Source organism: Spinacia oleracea, chromosome 4 (assembly GCF_020520425.1).
Source record: "Spinacia oleracea cultivar Varoflay chromosome 4, BTI_SOV_V1, whole genome shotgun sequence".
Taxonomy (NCBI): domain Eukaryota; kingdom Viridiplantae; phylum Streptophyta; class Magnoliopsida; order Caryophyllales; family Amaranthaceae; genus Spinacia; species Spinacia oleracea.
In genome coordinates this window covers 71,615,545-71,632,903 of record NC_079490.1, presented here as the reverse complement: position 1 = coordinate 71,632,903, position 17,359 = coordinate 71,615,545, and the positions used below count along the sequence as shown (strand labels likewise).

The 17,359-nt window shown below is 42.1% G+C and overlaps 1 protein-coding gene and 1 pseudogene across 1 annotated transcript; one reads left to right on the top strand and one right to left on the bottom strand.

The window, feature by feature from the left end:
- Nucleotides 1-668: 668 nt before the first annotated feature.
- LOC130460266 (uncharacterized) lies at nt 669-769 on the bottom strand (annotated as a pseudogene).
- A 1,060-nt stretch (nt 770-1,829) lies between these two features.
- On the top strand, nt 1,830-2,705 carry LOC130471624 (uncharacterized). Its single transcript, XM_056841859.1, has 2 exons — nt 1,830-2,309; nt 2,406-2,705. Exons 1-2 carry the CDS (start codon nt 1,830-1,832, stop codon nt 2,703-2,705), a joined length of 780 nt encoding a protein of 259 aa, XP_056697837.1.
- Nucleotides 2,706-17,359: the final 14,654 nt, after the last annotated feature.

Genomic DNA, 17,359 nt, shown 5'->3' with positions numbered 1-17,359 from the left:
ATGGTTGTTGTTTTTGAGTTTAAGTTGAGACTAGTTCATCATTAGAAAATACAAAAACATTGCAATTTCGCTTAGCTTTCTTTTTCCTTGGCATTGCTCACGGTTTTTCTTGAGTTTGTATGCTTGTTAGGGGACGTGCTCGTCAAAGGACCCTCCATCCTCTTGACCTTAAATTGGAGAGGACACTTAGGAGACTAAGGCGTGTACGGTCTAGCTCATCAAGCCATAACAGATTCGCATCGTTGAGTGTTGGTGAGGAACAACAAGAGAGTGAGCAAGTTTTTGAGAACATGGCGCTCCCAGTCAAGAACTTGGGAATACCGGGGGCATTCGAAGCTACATGTGGTATTCAAGCCCCAACAACGGGTGCCAACAACTTTGAGATCAAGCCTGCCTTGATCAATTTGGTCCAAAGCCGCCCCTTTTGTGGGAAGAGTAATGAATCACCTCACGAACATCTCAAACAATTCGAGCACTATTGTGACACAATCAAGCACAATGGTGTCACATCGGATTATGTGAGGTTGACATTGTTTCGGTTCTCTCTACTTGGGCAAGCAAGTGATTGGCTTGACAAGGAGGTCAAGCCCAACTCACTTCGCACTTGGACCGAGGTGACAAGTGCATTCTTAAACCAGTTCTATTCGCATGAGAAGACGGCGGAGTGTCGCCACAAGATTCAATCCTTTGAGCAAAAGCGAGATGAGTCACTCTTCGAAGCTTGGGATCGTTTCAAGGAGTACCAAAGGGAATGCCCTCACCATGGGATCCCTAAATGGTTGTTGCTTCAAACATTTTACTTGGGGTTGAGTCCAAGTTCGAAGACAAGTCTTGGTGCGGGCGCGGGAGGGCCCATTATGAATAAAACTGAGGATCAAATAGAGGAAATCATTGAGGATGTAGTTCAAAACTACCAATCTTGGCATGTAGGCACAAGAGATTATGATGGGAAAGGTAGGAGTGAAGATGGTAAGGGTTCGTTGTACGCCATAGAGCAAGCACGGATGATAGAGAAGCTTACCTCGCGCTTGGAGAAGCTTGAAAACACACCATTCGCGGGGAGAGCTTCAAGCCAACCGCCATCACCGTCTACAATTCCTCCTCCCTCGGCCACTCTTCTCTCTAAGGGGAAGGGCAAGGTTAGTTCTTATGGCTAAATGCCTCCGGGCACCTACTTTTGCGAAAATTGTCAAGACTATAGTCATTTCCCCGATGCATGCCCCTTAGTTCATAACTTGTCATTTGTGGATTATGGCCCTTCGTATGAAGGCGATTTTGATGTAGAGTATGCTAATGCCGTAAATGAGAAGTCTAGGAATGATAACCCTAACAATCCTTATTTTGCTAGGCAACCTAGAGGGCCCTCCATGTATGGTCCCCACCAAGGCTATGGCCAAGGAAGTGGGTATGATAGCCAAAATCGAGGTGGCTATAGAGCACAAGGCTATCAAAGCCAAGCGCCCTATGGTCAATCTCAAGGTTTTGGCAATCAAGGCCAATACAACCAAGGGAGTTATAATCCCAACCATCAAGGTGGAGGGGGTTATAACTACTCTTATGGGCAATTTAGGGGTGCCTCAAGTGGGGGTTATCATTTGAACTCGGGAGGTCCTTATGGTGCATCTCAATTGCCACCTCCCGGATTCAATGGACCGAGGACCTTTGGCAACCAATATCAAGCAAACCTTAGTGGTTATGGCGTTGCACCTCCACCACTCCCGCCTCTCAAGTCTAATCTTAAGGCTCTCATGGAGTCGTTTGTGGGGGCGCAAGCCAAGAAGAATGTCGAGTTTGAGGATGGATTCAAGCAATCCAACACTCACTTGAAGATGATTGAGACCCAACTAGCTCAACTTGCAAATACCTTTAAGGAACATCATGCACATGCTAGTCTCCCACCCCAAAGTCATGGTCAAAAGCAAATGAATGCCATAGTGACAAGGAGTGGGAGGATTTTCGATGATGTTCCTAGAGCTAATAAGGTTTCTAAGCCCAATGGGAAGGATCAAGAGGGAGTCATTGAGTCTAGTGGCAATGATGTGGTAGAAGAGGAGCCTCCCATTAATGATGAAGGTGAAACTCCTATACTAAAGGAGGCAACTCTCCTACCTCTCCCCACTCCTAAACTTCCCTATCCCCAAATATTCATAAGGCACAAGTTGGATGTGCAATTCTCAAAATTCCTTGATGTTCTTCGAAATTTGCACATCACTCTCCCCTTTAAGGAAGCATTGAAACAAATGCCTACCTACTCAAGGTTTCTCAAGGAAATCTTGAGTGGGAAGCGGGATTGCGACGTAAAGGAGACTGTGAACCTCACCGAGAATTGTAGTGCTATCATTCTCAACCAAATGCCACCCAAACTCAAAGACCCGGGTAGTTTTTCTATCCCTTGTGCTATTAAGGAGCTTGAAATAAGCAATGCCTTGTGTGATTTGGGTGCTAGAGTTAGCATACTACCTTATTCGGTGTTTGCCAAGCTTGACGTTGGTGATCTTGTCCCATCCAACATCACCTTGCAACTTGCTGACCGTTCGGTCAAGTACCCTATTGGCAAGGTTGAGGATGTTCCCTTAGTTGTTGGCGAGCTTACTTTCCTTGTGGATTTCATCGTCTTGGACATTGATGAGGATGCCCATACCCCCATTATCTTGGGGAGGCCATTTTTGGCCACCGCGGGTGCTCTTAACGATGTGCAAGAATGACTAATCACCTTGAAAGCGGGAGACGACAAGGCTAGTTTCAAGCTTGCAATTGATGAACATTGTTGCTCTAAAATGAAAAGTTGCATGAAAGTTGACACTCTTGCTTGTGTTGAGCACAATCATTCTTGTGCCATTGCTTCTAACAATCCTTGTGATTTTGAGATTGATAGGAAGGTGAAGAAGGATGTGCACGAGAGTTCCTTTGTGAAAGGAGATCCCTGTGATGACGTCATTACCATTCCCGACACATTCGGAATGGATCTTGATGATGAAAAGTCACTCACTCCGGCATCTAATGGTAAGAAGTGTATGAGCAAGAAGTCCAAGCAAGGCAATCCTATGCCTAAAAGGAGTTGGTTTGGTCCCCACTCATTAAGTGGTGGTTTGGGTAAGCGGTTTGTGCCCAAAGAGGCCAAGAAAGGTTTGTTGACTAGTGTTGACTCGAGGTTTGTTGTGTTTGACCCCCCTTGACTTTTGGGGGGGTCCGTCAAGCTAATGACGTTAAACGAGCGCTACCGGGAGGCAACCCGTGTATTCTTTTCCTCTCTTGTCCCCCCATGAGCTTTGGGGGGATTCGTCAAGCTAATGACGTTAATGACGAGCGCTTCCGGGAGGCACCCCGCGGCTTCTATGCATGATTATGATTTGGTTTCGCTGATGTGGGTTAATACTTTCCACCTATGCCTTGCTCGTCGATACTTTGGTGAGTTTGTTCGATTTTTACCGGTTCTTTGCGGGATTTGCTCCCACGACATTTTCGGTAATATCCTTCTATCTCACATGCATTCTTTGGGACGGGCATCTTGCATATGGGGCATTTGGTTGGATGGGTAGCTGTGCCCCTCCTTGCTTAGTTTTCGGCCTATTTCTAGCTTGGGGGGAGTTTTGTTGTATATTTGCCTATTTGTGATGCTCATGTCTTGGAAACCATACCATTTTGTACACTTATATGTTAGTTTCTTTGTTTTTAGTTTGATTTTAGTTTCTTTTCTTTTCGTTTGTTTTGTTTGTTTCTTTTTGTTTTTCCTTTTTGGTGTGTTTTCTTATTTGCTTTCTTTTTATTCTTTTTCCTTTCCTTTTGTCAAGGCAAGTTTTTCTAGGTTTTCTTAGGCAATATTCTTGATTTGGGCAAATAAAATTGGAACTTGTAGACTAGAATGCTTTTATTCCCAATTTGTAGATGTTGACACGGTTTTTAATGTCTTGGGTCGAATTTAGGATTTGGTGTGAAGGAAGTTGGTTAGAACTTTGGGTAGCATGCGTCTTGAACCCTTGGCTTGTGGTAAGATGGTGTCGATCTCTCTAGTGATTTGAAACCGGAGAGAGTGGTATTTGCTCCCTTGTGAGGTTCATGTTCAAATTAGCCCAAACACATATTCATATATTTTGAGTGGCATGGATCCTTGGCATTGACTTTCCTACTTCCCGAATTTGACTATTTCCTTCCCGAGACCGCGATCGAACTACTTTAGAGGGCGATAGAGGCTTTTCTTTTGGTGACTATTTTTCTTTTTAGTTTCGGACTTTATTTTCTATTTTTCTCATATGTTTTTGTTTGCATTTGCCCCCTTGCTAGCCATTTGAGCCTTGACCCTTCATTTCTTATGAGCACAATTCAAGCCTAATAGCCTTTGTTGAGTTTTCACCCTTAGAAGTGATAGGGAAGCTTAGTGTTATGATGCTTGATAGTTTTGAATGATTATGTATATTTGAGGAATGATGTTTATTGGTATTAATGGCAAATTTTGGGAAATGTGTTGTATATAGTGAATAAGTGATGCAAAAGCAAAAAAAATGAGAAATGAAAGTTTTGAAAAAGCCAAAAATAGAGAAAAACAAGGCATGAAAAAGTTTCAATTGAAACACAAAAAAAAAAAGAAAATCAAATCAAGAAAAGTGCAAAAAGAGTTGTAGTTTAGAATTGTTGTTGAATAAGCTTGGGGGTGCCCCAAATAAGTGGTATGAGTTTGTATTTGGTTCATTTTTGCTTGAGTTGAGTTCTTATTGCGCTTCACTTTAGGTATGAGCACCAATTACCAAATTTGTTCCACACCATACCCCTAGCCTACGTTACACCCTAAAAAGTCCTCTTGACCCTTTTGAGTTGAGTCATTGTCGGTGGAGGGAGGATTTGGTCAAGTTTATGGAATGGAATTGTCATGCTAAGATGTCGGGTAGCCTATCTTATTTTCTCCGGCGCCTTCGCGGTGTCTCGAGACGCTACTCTCAAGGGTGGAAAAGATCTAGAGATTTGACGTGGTATGCTCGGTTGAAGGGGAATTGATTAGTATTCACCCTTAGTTCGCTTTGCTTGGCACTTGAATCTCTCACTCAATTTAGGACATTAGTTAGCGTGTACTCATTTATTTGATTGGTAATATTAGTGTTCTTTTATACTCGTTCCATAATAAAGGCCCTATCTCGGATTTTGTAGTTTAATTTCTTTTCCTCTTCTTTTCTTTCTTTCTTTTCATGGTTTGTGCTTTTCATTTTTAGTCTTGCCTTGATTAGATTTGCTAGTTTTTTGTGTTTGACAGTTTTTAGGATTCTAATAGATGCTCATTCTTTCCTAGTTGAGTTTAGTTTGCTAGAGACTAACAAACGCTTAGCTTGGGGGAGTTTGATGAGCGACATTTATGTCGCACTTAGCTTAGGATTTTATGTTAGTTTTTATAGTTTTTAATAGCTTTTTGTGTGAATTTTATAAGTTTCGTTCCATCTTGTGCTTTATAGGTGATTATGATGAAAAGTGATGGAAAACAAGTAGAATCAAGCCAAAACAGGGCTTGTGCGATCGAGTGATGGTTTGTGCGCCCGAATAAAGGAGTGCAAATGAGTACAAGGAATATCCAATTCTGTGCGATCGAACGTGCTCTGTTGCTTGGTCGCACAGGATTGATTTTTAGAATTAGAAGGTCTCTAATTTGGGATGCGACCGCAGAGCCTTCTATTCGACAGCACAGGTTTTGTGCGACCGAACGTGCTCTGTTGTTCGGTCGCACAGGATTGATTTTTGGAATCAGGATGTCCCTAATTTGGGATGCGACCGCACAAGGTCATCAACTCGACCGCACAAGAGTTGTGCGACCACACAAGGCTTTTCGTTCGAGCGAATCGTGCTGCAGAGAAATTATGAGCCAAAGAAACCCCATTCGACCGAACAGGGTTCTTCGTTCGGTCGCACATGACGAAGGAAATGTTCTTCGCTGCCTTCGCTCGCACAGGACTCAGTATTTGCTCGAATGATTCATTTACGTTCGGTCGCACAAAAGGTCTGTGCGACCGAATGGTTGCGCGGGCTGCTCTTATTCGAATTTTGGCTTCTATTTGGGGAAACTTATAAATAGATTTTTCGATTATTTTGTTAAGGGTAGAATTTTAGTTGATAATTTTAGATTCTCAAAGTTAGTTTTTCAGCATTTTCTATATAGAGAAACTCTCCTCCATTGAAGCATCAATTTGTAATTCTCTAAACTCTTCTTCTAATTTTGTGCAATTCAATTCAATTTCTTAATTCTTGCTTTTGTTTTGATTGTTGATTGTTCTATAATTCCTTCAATTCTTGAATTCTTCTTGATTTTACTTTAGTTACTTTGATCTTTAATTCTCTTGTTGATTGTTCAATTGATTGTTCTAGTCTTTGATTCTCTCTTCCTAATCCTTCAATTTCATGCTTGCTAGTGTAGAATTAATGGATTTCTTGATTTCTAGAATGGCTAGTGAGTAGATTTAGGTTAGGGAAAGGGGAGAATCTAGGGGCCTAATTAGGGGAATTTGATGATTTAATTGATTAATGATTGATGTGATTAAATTGATTTAGTGCTAGGATTTTCCATGATCAATTGAGTAGTAGTTGCAAATGCTAGTTGATTGAGTTAGATTGGAATGTATGATTTAGGTTTGGCAAGACATTGTGAGCCTAATTCATGCAAGTGAATTATAGCACCTATTATATGCTTGCTAATCTAACTTAGGGCTATGCGAAAGCTTTCCATAGGCTAGGTTGCTTCGCGGCTCTATCCAAGAGGTGGCGAGAACGTTATTAGTTTTCATTCCCCTATGTGCTATTTCGTTGCATCATTCATAATTAATATATGGTAGTTCATTTCCCCCGATTTCCCTAGACTATCCCCAACTCCCTAACGTTTAGCTTCCTTGATTCAATCTAGTTTAATTCTTAGTTTAGCAGTAATAATTGAAATCAAACCTCTTGTTCGAATTAGCTTGACATTTAAACTCAAGAACCATCGTTTCTTTGGGACGATCCCTTTACTTGCCACTTTAACTCATATAGTTGGTTGGTCTAGTGGTTTATAAATTTTGTTTGATTGTGGCGTTGATCTTTCAACGACGGAAAAACGCCCTATCAGTAGGAGTCGCTACCAAACATTTTTAAGGATCCCGTTTGGAAAGACCAAAAAGTGACTCGATTAGGATAAGGCATTGAATCTTAGAAACGGATGGGTGAGATCCAGGCAAGGGAACGAGATGCTTATTCCGCGAGCTTTAGAAATGATTCAAATGCGTGGCACAACGTTTTTGAAAATACCCTAGTTTAGACTATGTGGGTTTGAATTTAGAACAAATAGAATTTCTACTTTGTATCGTGGTCATTTAGTTTTAAAGTAAATTTAAGGGAACCTAAGATCGGTTTGTCAAAGAAATTATCTTCGTTATACGCGATGTAACCTTGTATTTTGTATTTAGCATGTGAGGTGATGACAGAAATAAACAAATAGAGCAACATCACAGTAGCAAATGAGTGCAAAATTAGTAAAGTACAAGACCACCTAGAAATGGACTAGGTGGTGAAACCACATTGCCTAGAAGGACTAGGCAAGTAAAGTTGCGGAATTGAAAGTGTGGAATTGAAATTGCGTAATTGAAGGGCGTAATTGAAATTGCATAATTGATAGTGCATAATTGAAAGGCATTATTGAAATTGCAATATTGAAGTGTGATATTGAACTTGAACATTAGCACATGAGATCCGAACGCCAAACAACTCCTTAAGAATAAGTGCGTCCGACACGTATTCAAAGCAAAAATCTCTACTTAGGTCAAGTTGCTCGACCTAAAGTGTCTTGGATTTTGAATATAGAAATATTAAACTTGAAATATAGAACTTGAAATGTTGAACTTGAAATGTTTGAACTTGAAATGTTGAACTTGTATATTGAAAAATGGAGTCTTGAATCTCAAATATTGGACCTTTTAATATTGAAAAGGCTTCATCTTTAATTACTCCATATTTTGAAATGATCCTAGTTTAGGGAAGTGATTACAAACAACCCTAAACATCATTGAATCTTGAAATTTTGAAACTTAAATCACATAAAGTGAGGATTTTGCAAAAGTTTATGATTGTTGTAAGTGACACTTTTAATAATAAAAGTGTCAACTTTACTAATCATTTTGAAATAGAAATCATGAAAACATTGTAGATTAGGTTGGGATTCGGGATATCTAGTTAGGTTTAGGCTAGAATTCCTTTTAGAGCTCCCAATTGCTCAGAACTTTGAAATTGTATGAGATTTTTGGAGAGTTTTTGTTTTTTAATTTCAGTGGCAATTTTTGTATTACGACGTTGTGTTTTCGATTTTCCCTCCCTAAATGATCAGAATCAGGGGGTATAAATATGAAGATTTGTAGCTAAACGCCAGCTGACGCCAGCGTCCAGCGCAGCTGACGTGGCGCAGAAGCTGCCAAACAAGGACGAATATGCCGTCCTTGTATTTTGGCTTGTAATTGTGTACCTTTGTACGAATTGTATGAAGGTTGCACGTAGTGTTTGCTTGATGATTAAGGCTTGGTTTGCGTCTAAAAACAATTCGTTTTGGGTTTTTGAATTCGGTTTTACGGGACGAGGCCCGGCTTGATTGGTTTTGTGGGTCGGCGCCCGAATTTGGATTGCTTAGTGTCATTTTGATTGGAAAAGGCCTTGTAAAACCAATGGGATAGTCCATTGGGTGAGATTGTACTTGTATTTTGGAATTGATATTTGGAATTTGCATTTTGTACCGAGTTCCGGAATGGGAACGGTCTCGGGTATTGGACTTTGGCTCTTGAATTTTTGAATGTATTCTTAGCAACTGGTACTTCCGCACGGAGTTGTTCCAACCACCTAACAAGGATAATGGTATCGTCATCATACCAATGGGGAGACACGATTTAGGTGTCTACACTATTATCCTTGCTAGGGTGTTGGTGCAATTCCGTGTGAAACTCCCAATTGATAAAGTGTGTTCCAAAATCAAAAATCCAAAGTCCAATCTTCGAGCCCGTTCCCATTACAGAACTCGATACAAAATTCAATTTTCAAAAATCAATTTCAAAATCCCAACATAATCTCACCCAATGGACCTCTCCATTGGTTTTACAAGGCCTTTTCCAGTCAAAATGACATTAAGCAATCTAAATTCGGGCGCCGACCCATAAAACTGAGCATGTCGGGCCCGTCTCGTAAAACCGAGTACAAACACGAAATCCGAAATTCAGAAACGGTTTGTTTTTAGACGCAAACTAGGCCTTAACCTCCAAGAAAATACTACGTGCCAAATTCGTACAAATAGTACGAAGGTACAACAATACAAAACAAACCAAGGATGGCATAATCGTCCTTGTTTTGGCGGATTCTGGGCCACGTCACCAGCGCTAGGCGCTGGGCCTGCGTCAGGCGCAGGTGGCTTTTGGATTTTAACGTCGTAATCCAAAATTCTGCTCTCAAAATCAGATACAAAATTCAAGTTCAAATCTACAATTCCCATTTCAATTTCCAAACACTTAAGCAATTGGGAGCATTAATCGGAAAACCGACCTAACCTTAACTAGGTAATTCCAAATCACTAATATAAATTACCATGATTTAATTAAAGTTTCTACGTTTATTATTTCAAGTTTTCCTACGATGTTCTTGTGATGTTCATACACACACTTGAACTAGGAAATGTCAAAAAAAGGAGTAATCTTTGAGGGGATTTCATACTTGAAATTCCCCCTCAAATGATCATCCAAACTCCTTCTACAAATTTCAAGTTTCAATCTTTATGCTTTGTTTTCAAAAAACATGATTAGTAAGTTGAAGCCTTCACTCTTGAAAGTATTCCTTACAACAATCATCTTCAAACCTTCAAAACCCCAACTTTATACAAGTTCAAAGATGTTTGGGAAAGTGCAAACCCTTTTCCAAACTAGAACACATAAACATTCATTTTTTATGTTCAAATTCAAGTCCGATTTTCAAGATTCAATGACGTTTATGGTTGTTTGTAATCACTTCCTTAAACTAGAATCAATTTCAAGTTATGGAGCAAATTAAAGGTGAGGCCTTTTGCAGGAGGTATTTTTGTACGTTGCTTTCCCTTCCTACGGGGGCGGTTTTAGAACCTTTGTGTCCTTGTATTTTGAAGGATTCGCCACCAAACATTATTTTAGGGTCTCGTTTGGAAAGACCAAAAAGTGACTCTATTAGGATAAGGCATTGAATCTTACAAACGGATGGGTCAGATCCGGGCAAGGGAACGAGATGCTTATTCTGCGACCTTTAAAAATGATTCAAATGTGTGGCACAACATTTTCGAAAATACCCTAGTTTAGACTATGTGGGTTTGATTTAGAATAAATAGAATTTCTACTTTGTATTGTGGTCACGTTGCTTTAAAGTTAATTTAAGGGAACCTAAGATCGGTTTGTCCAAGAAATTATCTTTGTTAAGCTTGGTGTAACCTTGTATTTTGTTGTATTTAGCATGTTAGGTGATGAAAGCAATGAACAAATAAAGCAACATCACAATGAAAAATGGGTGCAAAATTAGGAAAGTATAAACCCCCCTAGAAATGGACTAGGAGGTGAAACCACATTGCCTAGAAGGACTAGGCAAGTAAAGTTGCGGAATTGAAATTGCATAATTGAAAGTGCGGAATAAAAATTGCATAATTGAAAGTGCGGAATTGAAACTTCATAATTGAAAGTGCGGAATTGAAATTGCATAATTGAAAGTGCGGTATTGAACATGAATTTCAGCACATGAGATCCGAACGCCAAGCGACTCCTTAAAAGTAAGTGCGCCCGACACGGATTCAAAGCAAAAATCTCTACTTAAGGTCAAGTTGCTCGACCTAAAGGGTCTTGGATTTTGAACATAGAACTTGAACTTGAAAAGTTTGAATCTTGGAATATTGGACTTAAAATATTGAAATTGAAATGTTGAACTTTGAAATATTGAACTTGAACTTGAAATATTGAATTTAAGAGTCTTGAATCTCAAAGATTGGAACTTTTAATGTTGAAAAGGCTTGATCTTTGATATGCTCTTATTTTGAAATGATCCTAATTTAGGGAAGTGATTACAAACAACCCTAAACATTATTGGATCTTGAAATTTGAAAAGTGGAGTCTTGAATCTCAAATATTAAACCTTTAAACATTAGAAAGGCATCATCTTCGATTACTCCATGTTTTGAAGATGATTCTAGTTCAAGGAAGTGATTACAAACAACCTTGAACATCATTGAATCTTAAAAGTTTGCATTTTTGTATCACATAAAGTTTGGATTTTGTAAGAAATGTATAATTGTTGTAAGTAACACTTTTAGGATTAAAAATGCCAACTTACTAATCATTTTTGAAAGAGAAAATCAAGGAAACATGATTTATTAGGGTTGGGATTCAGAATTACCTAGTTAGGTTTAGGCAAGAATTCCTTTTAGAGCTCCCAATTGCTTAGAACTTGGAAATTGTATGAGATTTTGGAGGATTTTTGTATTTTGATTTGAGTGGCTATTTTTGTATTACGACGTTGTGCTTTGATTTTTCCTCCCCATAATGCTTAGAAATAGGGGTTTAAATAGGAGAAGTTGCTGCTAAACGCCAGCTCGTCCAGCGCAGCTGCCAGCGCCAGGCGCTGCTGACATAGCGCTGACGTGTCGTCCTTGTTTTGGCTTGTAATGGTGTACCTTCGTACGAATTGTACGAAGTCGGCACGTATAGTTTTCTTGATGAGTAAGGCATGGTTTGCGTCTAAAAACAAGCCGTTACGGGTTTTTGAATTCGGTTTTACGGGACGAGGCCCCGCTTGCTAAGTTTTGTGGGTCGGCGCCCGAATTTGGATTGCTTAGTGTCATTTCGACTAGAAAAGGCATTGTAAAACCAATGGGATAGTCCATTGGGCGAGATTGTACTTGGATTTTGAAATTGATTTTTGGAATTTGTATGTTGTACCGAGTTTCGGAATGGGAACGGCCTCGGAGATTGGATTTTGGCTATTGGATTTGGGAAATGTTCTTAACAATTGGGACTTCCGCATGGAGTTGCTCCAACCGCCTAATAAGGATAATGGTATCGTCATCATCCCAATGGGTAGACACAATTTAGGTGTCTACAGAAGCCCCCACTTTGACTGAGCGTTCGGTTAGGAAAGCACAAGTCAAAGTTTTCGACTCGGGACGGATAACGGTCAAGATGTTCTGCAATCAAGACCATTCTTTGTACGCCTGTACCTGCACAAAACATGTGTTAGAAAAAAGGATAGAGTCTACCTCCGTGTGGTGGTGATGACTCCGATTTGTACTTGTATAGTTCTTCCGCCTTTGGTTTAGGACGAAGCTTGGCATCGAACGCTCTTGCATTTTGAATTTTTAGTACCCGGAATTAATCCGCTTGGGATGGGCTTCACTGGGGATAAGAGCTTTTTATTGGCTCTTAAGATTTTGAAATTTCTGCTGACTTTCCTGGAGCTTGGGTCCGTTGGGAGTCGAACGCCTAAATTGTTGTATTTTTTGGATTTTGTATTCTTGAAATGCTCATCTGTTTGTGTTTGGAGATACAGGTATATACCCTTATTTTCGGAGGATAGCATGATTTGATGTTTGATGCCTGGTGTAGAAAACCGTAGCAGCAAAGGGCGTGCAATTAGCACGGAGGACCGTGCGCTGAAGATTCCTGCGCATGCAGCAGGTCAGCGCTGGGCGCTGAGCTCCGCGTTCGGCGCGGGGTTGTGCTATAAAAGCACCCCTTGCCGTGCCATTTGAAGAGCTCAAGCTTTCATTCTCTTGCTTTTTCTCTCTCAAAGGTCGAACACTCTCCCATTGATCTTGTTCTTGCCTTGTCCATGTAAGTATTTCATGTTTTGCTTATGAAATAATCTCTAGGATTGCATGTAGCTTTGATTTTTTGCACTTTGAAATGATGATTGCATGATATTAGGCTTCTTGAATCTTGTAGAAAATTGTTTGATAGCCACTTGAACTTGAACTGTTGGAACTTGTAGATTTGAATTTTTGAAATTTTTCTTGAACTTTGTACCTGCTTCGGCATGGATAACCTAGGCGTTGGTGTAGAACTTGTATACCTGCTTTGGCATAGATAGCTTAGGCGTTGGTGTAGAACTTATGTTCCTGCTTCGGCATGGATAGCCTAGGCCTTGGTGTAGAACTTGTATTCCTGCTTCGGCATGGATAGCCTAGGCGTTGGTGTAGAGGTCCCTGGCTAAGTCTGTACTACCACTGGGGATATTTTGAATTTTGACTTTTGTACGGGCCTTATAGGATAGCCCCCAATCTTGAATTTGGATATTTTGCATGATTTAGTATGCCTCGTCACACTCGGAGAAAGCTTGCCGAGCGTTCGGTGGTTCGAGCTGCCATGGAGGATGCTTCTGATGATGAAGCAGCTGCAACAAACGTGCCGGAGGCAGGGAGCATGGTTCCCCGGAGAGTACCCGCCTTCGTTGGCACTAGCTGGAGTCCCTCGGATCTAGTGTTCCTACCGGAGTTTCATTTGTCTCAGCAGCCTCGCGTTGGTTTGGTGAGTCTTGTATTGTGCTTTGTCTTTTTTTGAAATTGTATAGGTTTTGAACTAATCGGCTTATCCATAGGCTGACGGGGATCCGTTGTGCACTTTTTGGTCCTTGGGGGACCTTCACAAAGTCTTTCCGGTCGTCCGTGCTGACGCGGAGGCTATGGAGATCTGGTTGCAGACGGGCCTGGTCGATTTTGGCGTGCCATGGGATATACTAAGAGGAGAACGGGGATCAAACCCCGGCTACAGGCCTTGCTGGAGCGGTAATGGGATACCACCAACACCTTTCATATGGCATGGGGGAGATCACTATCACCCCTCTTGAGTTTGCTATGATCACGGGTCTTCCCTTCTCTGAGAGGAACGTGATTTTTTATTCTGAGCTGACGTGGCACTCGAGCGGTGTTAGGGGCTTGCTTGGCCCTGTTGTCGACTTGGCGGATGATGACACCCACGCTTTTGTGACGGTGATCATGGTTGCGATCCGCAGCGTGGACATATCTGCGGAGCAGAGGGTTCGGCTCTTCCTCTTGGCTCTGGTGAGTAGAGTGATGGCCCCGAGCAGGAACAGTCGGGTGCACATTGGCTTCCTGACGGCTTTGCAGGATTTGAGGGCTGTTTCGAGCCTCAACTGGGGTGGTCTGGCATACAGCCACCTTTTGTATGAGATGAAGTGGGCCTCCCGGACTGCACCGGAGAGCGACCAGAGTATTGCTGCTTTGTGGAGTGTGCTGGAGGTATTCGAGACTCCTTGTACTTTGTATCGTGTACTTGTATGTTTGTACCTTGAACTTGATTGATGCTTTGTTTTCTTTTTGAAAGATTTGGATGTACGAGCACTTCCCGACTTTGTCGCCGGCTCGTAATAGGGATGCGGCTTACCCGTATGATGCCTCTTGGATAGGAGCGGTGCGCAGGAGGGTGCCTCTGGCGGCCTCCCGCAGAGCTTTGCGGGTTTTACCCGTTGATGAGGTAAACTCTTGTGTTGTTTTGTTCTTTTGTATTTGTACTTGTATAGTTGCTTGAGTTGTCTGCTCTGTAGGTGGTTTGGCGTCCCTTTGCTGGTGCGCCTATACCTGTTCCGGCTACTCGTGCCCTCTTCTTGTCTGGCAGCCGGGTCTTGCTCCCGGGGGTGTATCTCCATATGTGTTATTCAGGGGAGCGAGTGTCCCTTCAGCATAGTACGGGGGTAGGCTTTTCCCTCATGACCCACCGGAGTCCATGTTAGCGCCAGACGAAGAACTCGCGCAGCTCTATTTGAATGTTAGGGGAGATGTTTTTTGTCTCCCTTGGGAGAACTTTACAGATAGAAGGGGCCATTATGAGGACCTTTTGAAGAGGCGTACGCTTCGTACTGCCGGTGAGCTTTTGAAATTTGTATCTTGTATTCTTGTACTCTTGTATTCTTGTATTCTTGTATAATTGAATCATTGTATGAATGTTTGTAGGAGGAGGAGGTCGACCCTGAGGACATTCCCCATTCTGAAAGGGTTATCTGCTACGAAAACTCCAATGGGGAGCAGGTGGAGGTGACCGTCCCTATAGCTTCTCCTCCGCACCGGAGGTCGTATGATGCTGTACCGGAGCATTATGCAGCTGTAAGTACTGTTGTATTTGCTTGAAACTGATTGTAATCTTGTATCTGGAAATTGATCTTGAATTTTGTATGCAGGCGCCTCGGGTGAGAGTGCGTCGCTGGGTGCTTCTAATTGATTCTTTGAAGAGGCATTGTGCCAAGCTGACCGAGAAGCTTTCTGGCCGGGACATAGAGGTGCTTTCATTGACTGTGAAATTTTGTACTCTAGAAATTCGAACGTGGATGTCTGATTCTTGAATTTCTTACTTTTGTATAGGAGCGCCGTCGAGGTCGCAGAGGTTCTGTTGACAGGGAGCCCTAGGTGGAGATTTCGAGAGGGCAGGAAGAGCCGAGCTTGGATCAAGGACAGGGTTCCGGTGCTGGTACTTATCAGAGGCATTTTGATGATGATAGGGGAGGTGCCCCCTTTGTATATGTTGATCATGCCAGACATTCTTTTGGGGGTGCGAGCAGTTCGAGGCCTTTTGTACCTCCTCCCGGCTATTACTTCGGAGGGAGCGGCTCTCAGCCTTGGGGTGTAGATCCTTGGACTTATTGGCATGAGATGGAGAGGATGCATCAGACCCAGATTTTTGGGGCGCATCGCCAGTTCATGGCGATGCCGCAGCCTTATCAGTATCCTTCCCCTCAGCAGGGAACTTATCATTTTCCCGGTACTCTTCGTATTTCGGAGTAGGAGCCTGGTACCCTTGGGACAAAGCTGGATCGGGATCTAGAGCGCTATAGGAACCGAAACAGGGGCAAGGAGCCTGTGGTTGACATTACGGCTGATGATGACTCGGACAGACCCTGCATGGTAGCGAGTTCCAGCTTGCCTTGGTTGATTTTTGTATCGATTGTATTTGTATGGTTTTTGTATGGTTTGGATTTGAAATTTGAACTTTCTATGGCTTTGAATTTTGCAAGGTTTGGAATTTTCGAATCTTATATGGCTGAATATTGGTTTTTGTATGATTTGGAAATTGAATTTTGTATGCATTGTGTGTGCTTTTGAAATTTGTAGCTATATGTATGCATGCAAAATTGAAAAAACTTACTCATTTTTTCAGGTGTACATACCCACTATAAGCCCCCACTTTGACTGGGGTTTTTTGGTTAGAAAAAGCGCAAGTGAAAGTATATTCAACTTTTGCTAATGCATATGCAGACTCGACTTAGGACGCCGATCTAGGACTAGAATGCTTGAATTTTGAACAGATTGACTCGAAATCGGTCCGAGGCGCTGACTCGTACTGCTTGAAATTGCGCGGCTTGCGGCTTTGGAATCTTGAATAATTGAGGTTGTATTCTGCTGTCCGAAGCACTGAAGAGTGCTTACTTGGAATCATAAAGGGGACGGTGACCTCGTCCTTTGTTGCAGACCCCTGCGCTTGGCGCAGGTGTCGGCACCTAGCGCCGGTGTACTTTGCATCATAAGGGCCGGTTTATTTATAAATAGGGAGCTTTTCGGATCATACTTTGCATCAATCCATCCCTGCTTTTCTTTGTATGCTGCTTCCTCACGAAAAGAAAGAAAATGGCCATGTCTTTTGAAAATGCCTTGAGCTCTTGGCTTGGTTCGCTAGGCAAGATGGAGAAAAGGGAGCTTGATGGCATGCATCTTGGAGTGCTCGCCTCCTTCCGGTTTGTAAAGCTTGATGTGCACTTCATTCTTGCTGCTCTGGAGGCTTGGGATCCGAATCATCATGTCTTCCGCTTTCCAAATAATGAGGTATGTCCTCTCCCTGAAGAGTTTAGTGCCATATTGGGGTGGCCCGTTATGTCAGAGCCATGCATGCCTAGTGTTGAAGAACACGTTTTCTTTGTTTTTGAAAGATATTTGGGCTTGAAGCTTCCACTTTTGAGTGCTGTTGTATATGGCAGAGGGGTGTATTTGTCCCTGCTTGCCACCTATTTTGCTGGGCTTGATGTCCCCAAGGTTTTCCGCTTGAGGGCCTTGAGTTTTTGTATCTTTGCTCGCTTCCTCTTTTCGAAACAGGGGTTTGGCAATGGTGATGCCTCCCTAATAGAGATTGTAGGGCAATTTGCTAGTGGCCGGGACCCAATGCCGCTCGTGATTGACGAAACATTGATGGGCCTTGATATGTTGAAGTCGAACCCCTCTTCTTTGCCGTCGGGAAGCCCGGTATTACTCCAAGTAAGGATCTGGAGCTTTCTTGTATATTGAATTTGTACTTGTATTTTGAATGTTGAATTTTGAATTTCTTTTTTTTGTATACTCCCCAAGGTCTGGCTTATGGAGAGGCTCATGCTGGCGGCA

Coding starts and splice junctions, on each gene's coding strand:
- LOC130471624 (XM_056841859.1), top strand. CDS start 1,830: ATGATTGAGACCCAACTAGCTCAACTTGCAAATACCTTTAAGGAACAT. Junction 2,310..2,405: donor ATTGCGACGTAAAGGAGACT/GTGAACCTCACC, acceptor TGTGCTATTAAG/GAGCTTGAAATAAGCAATGC.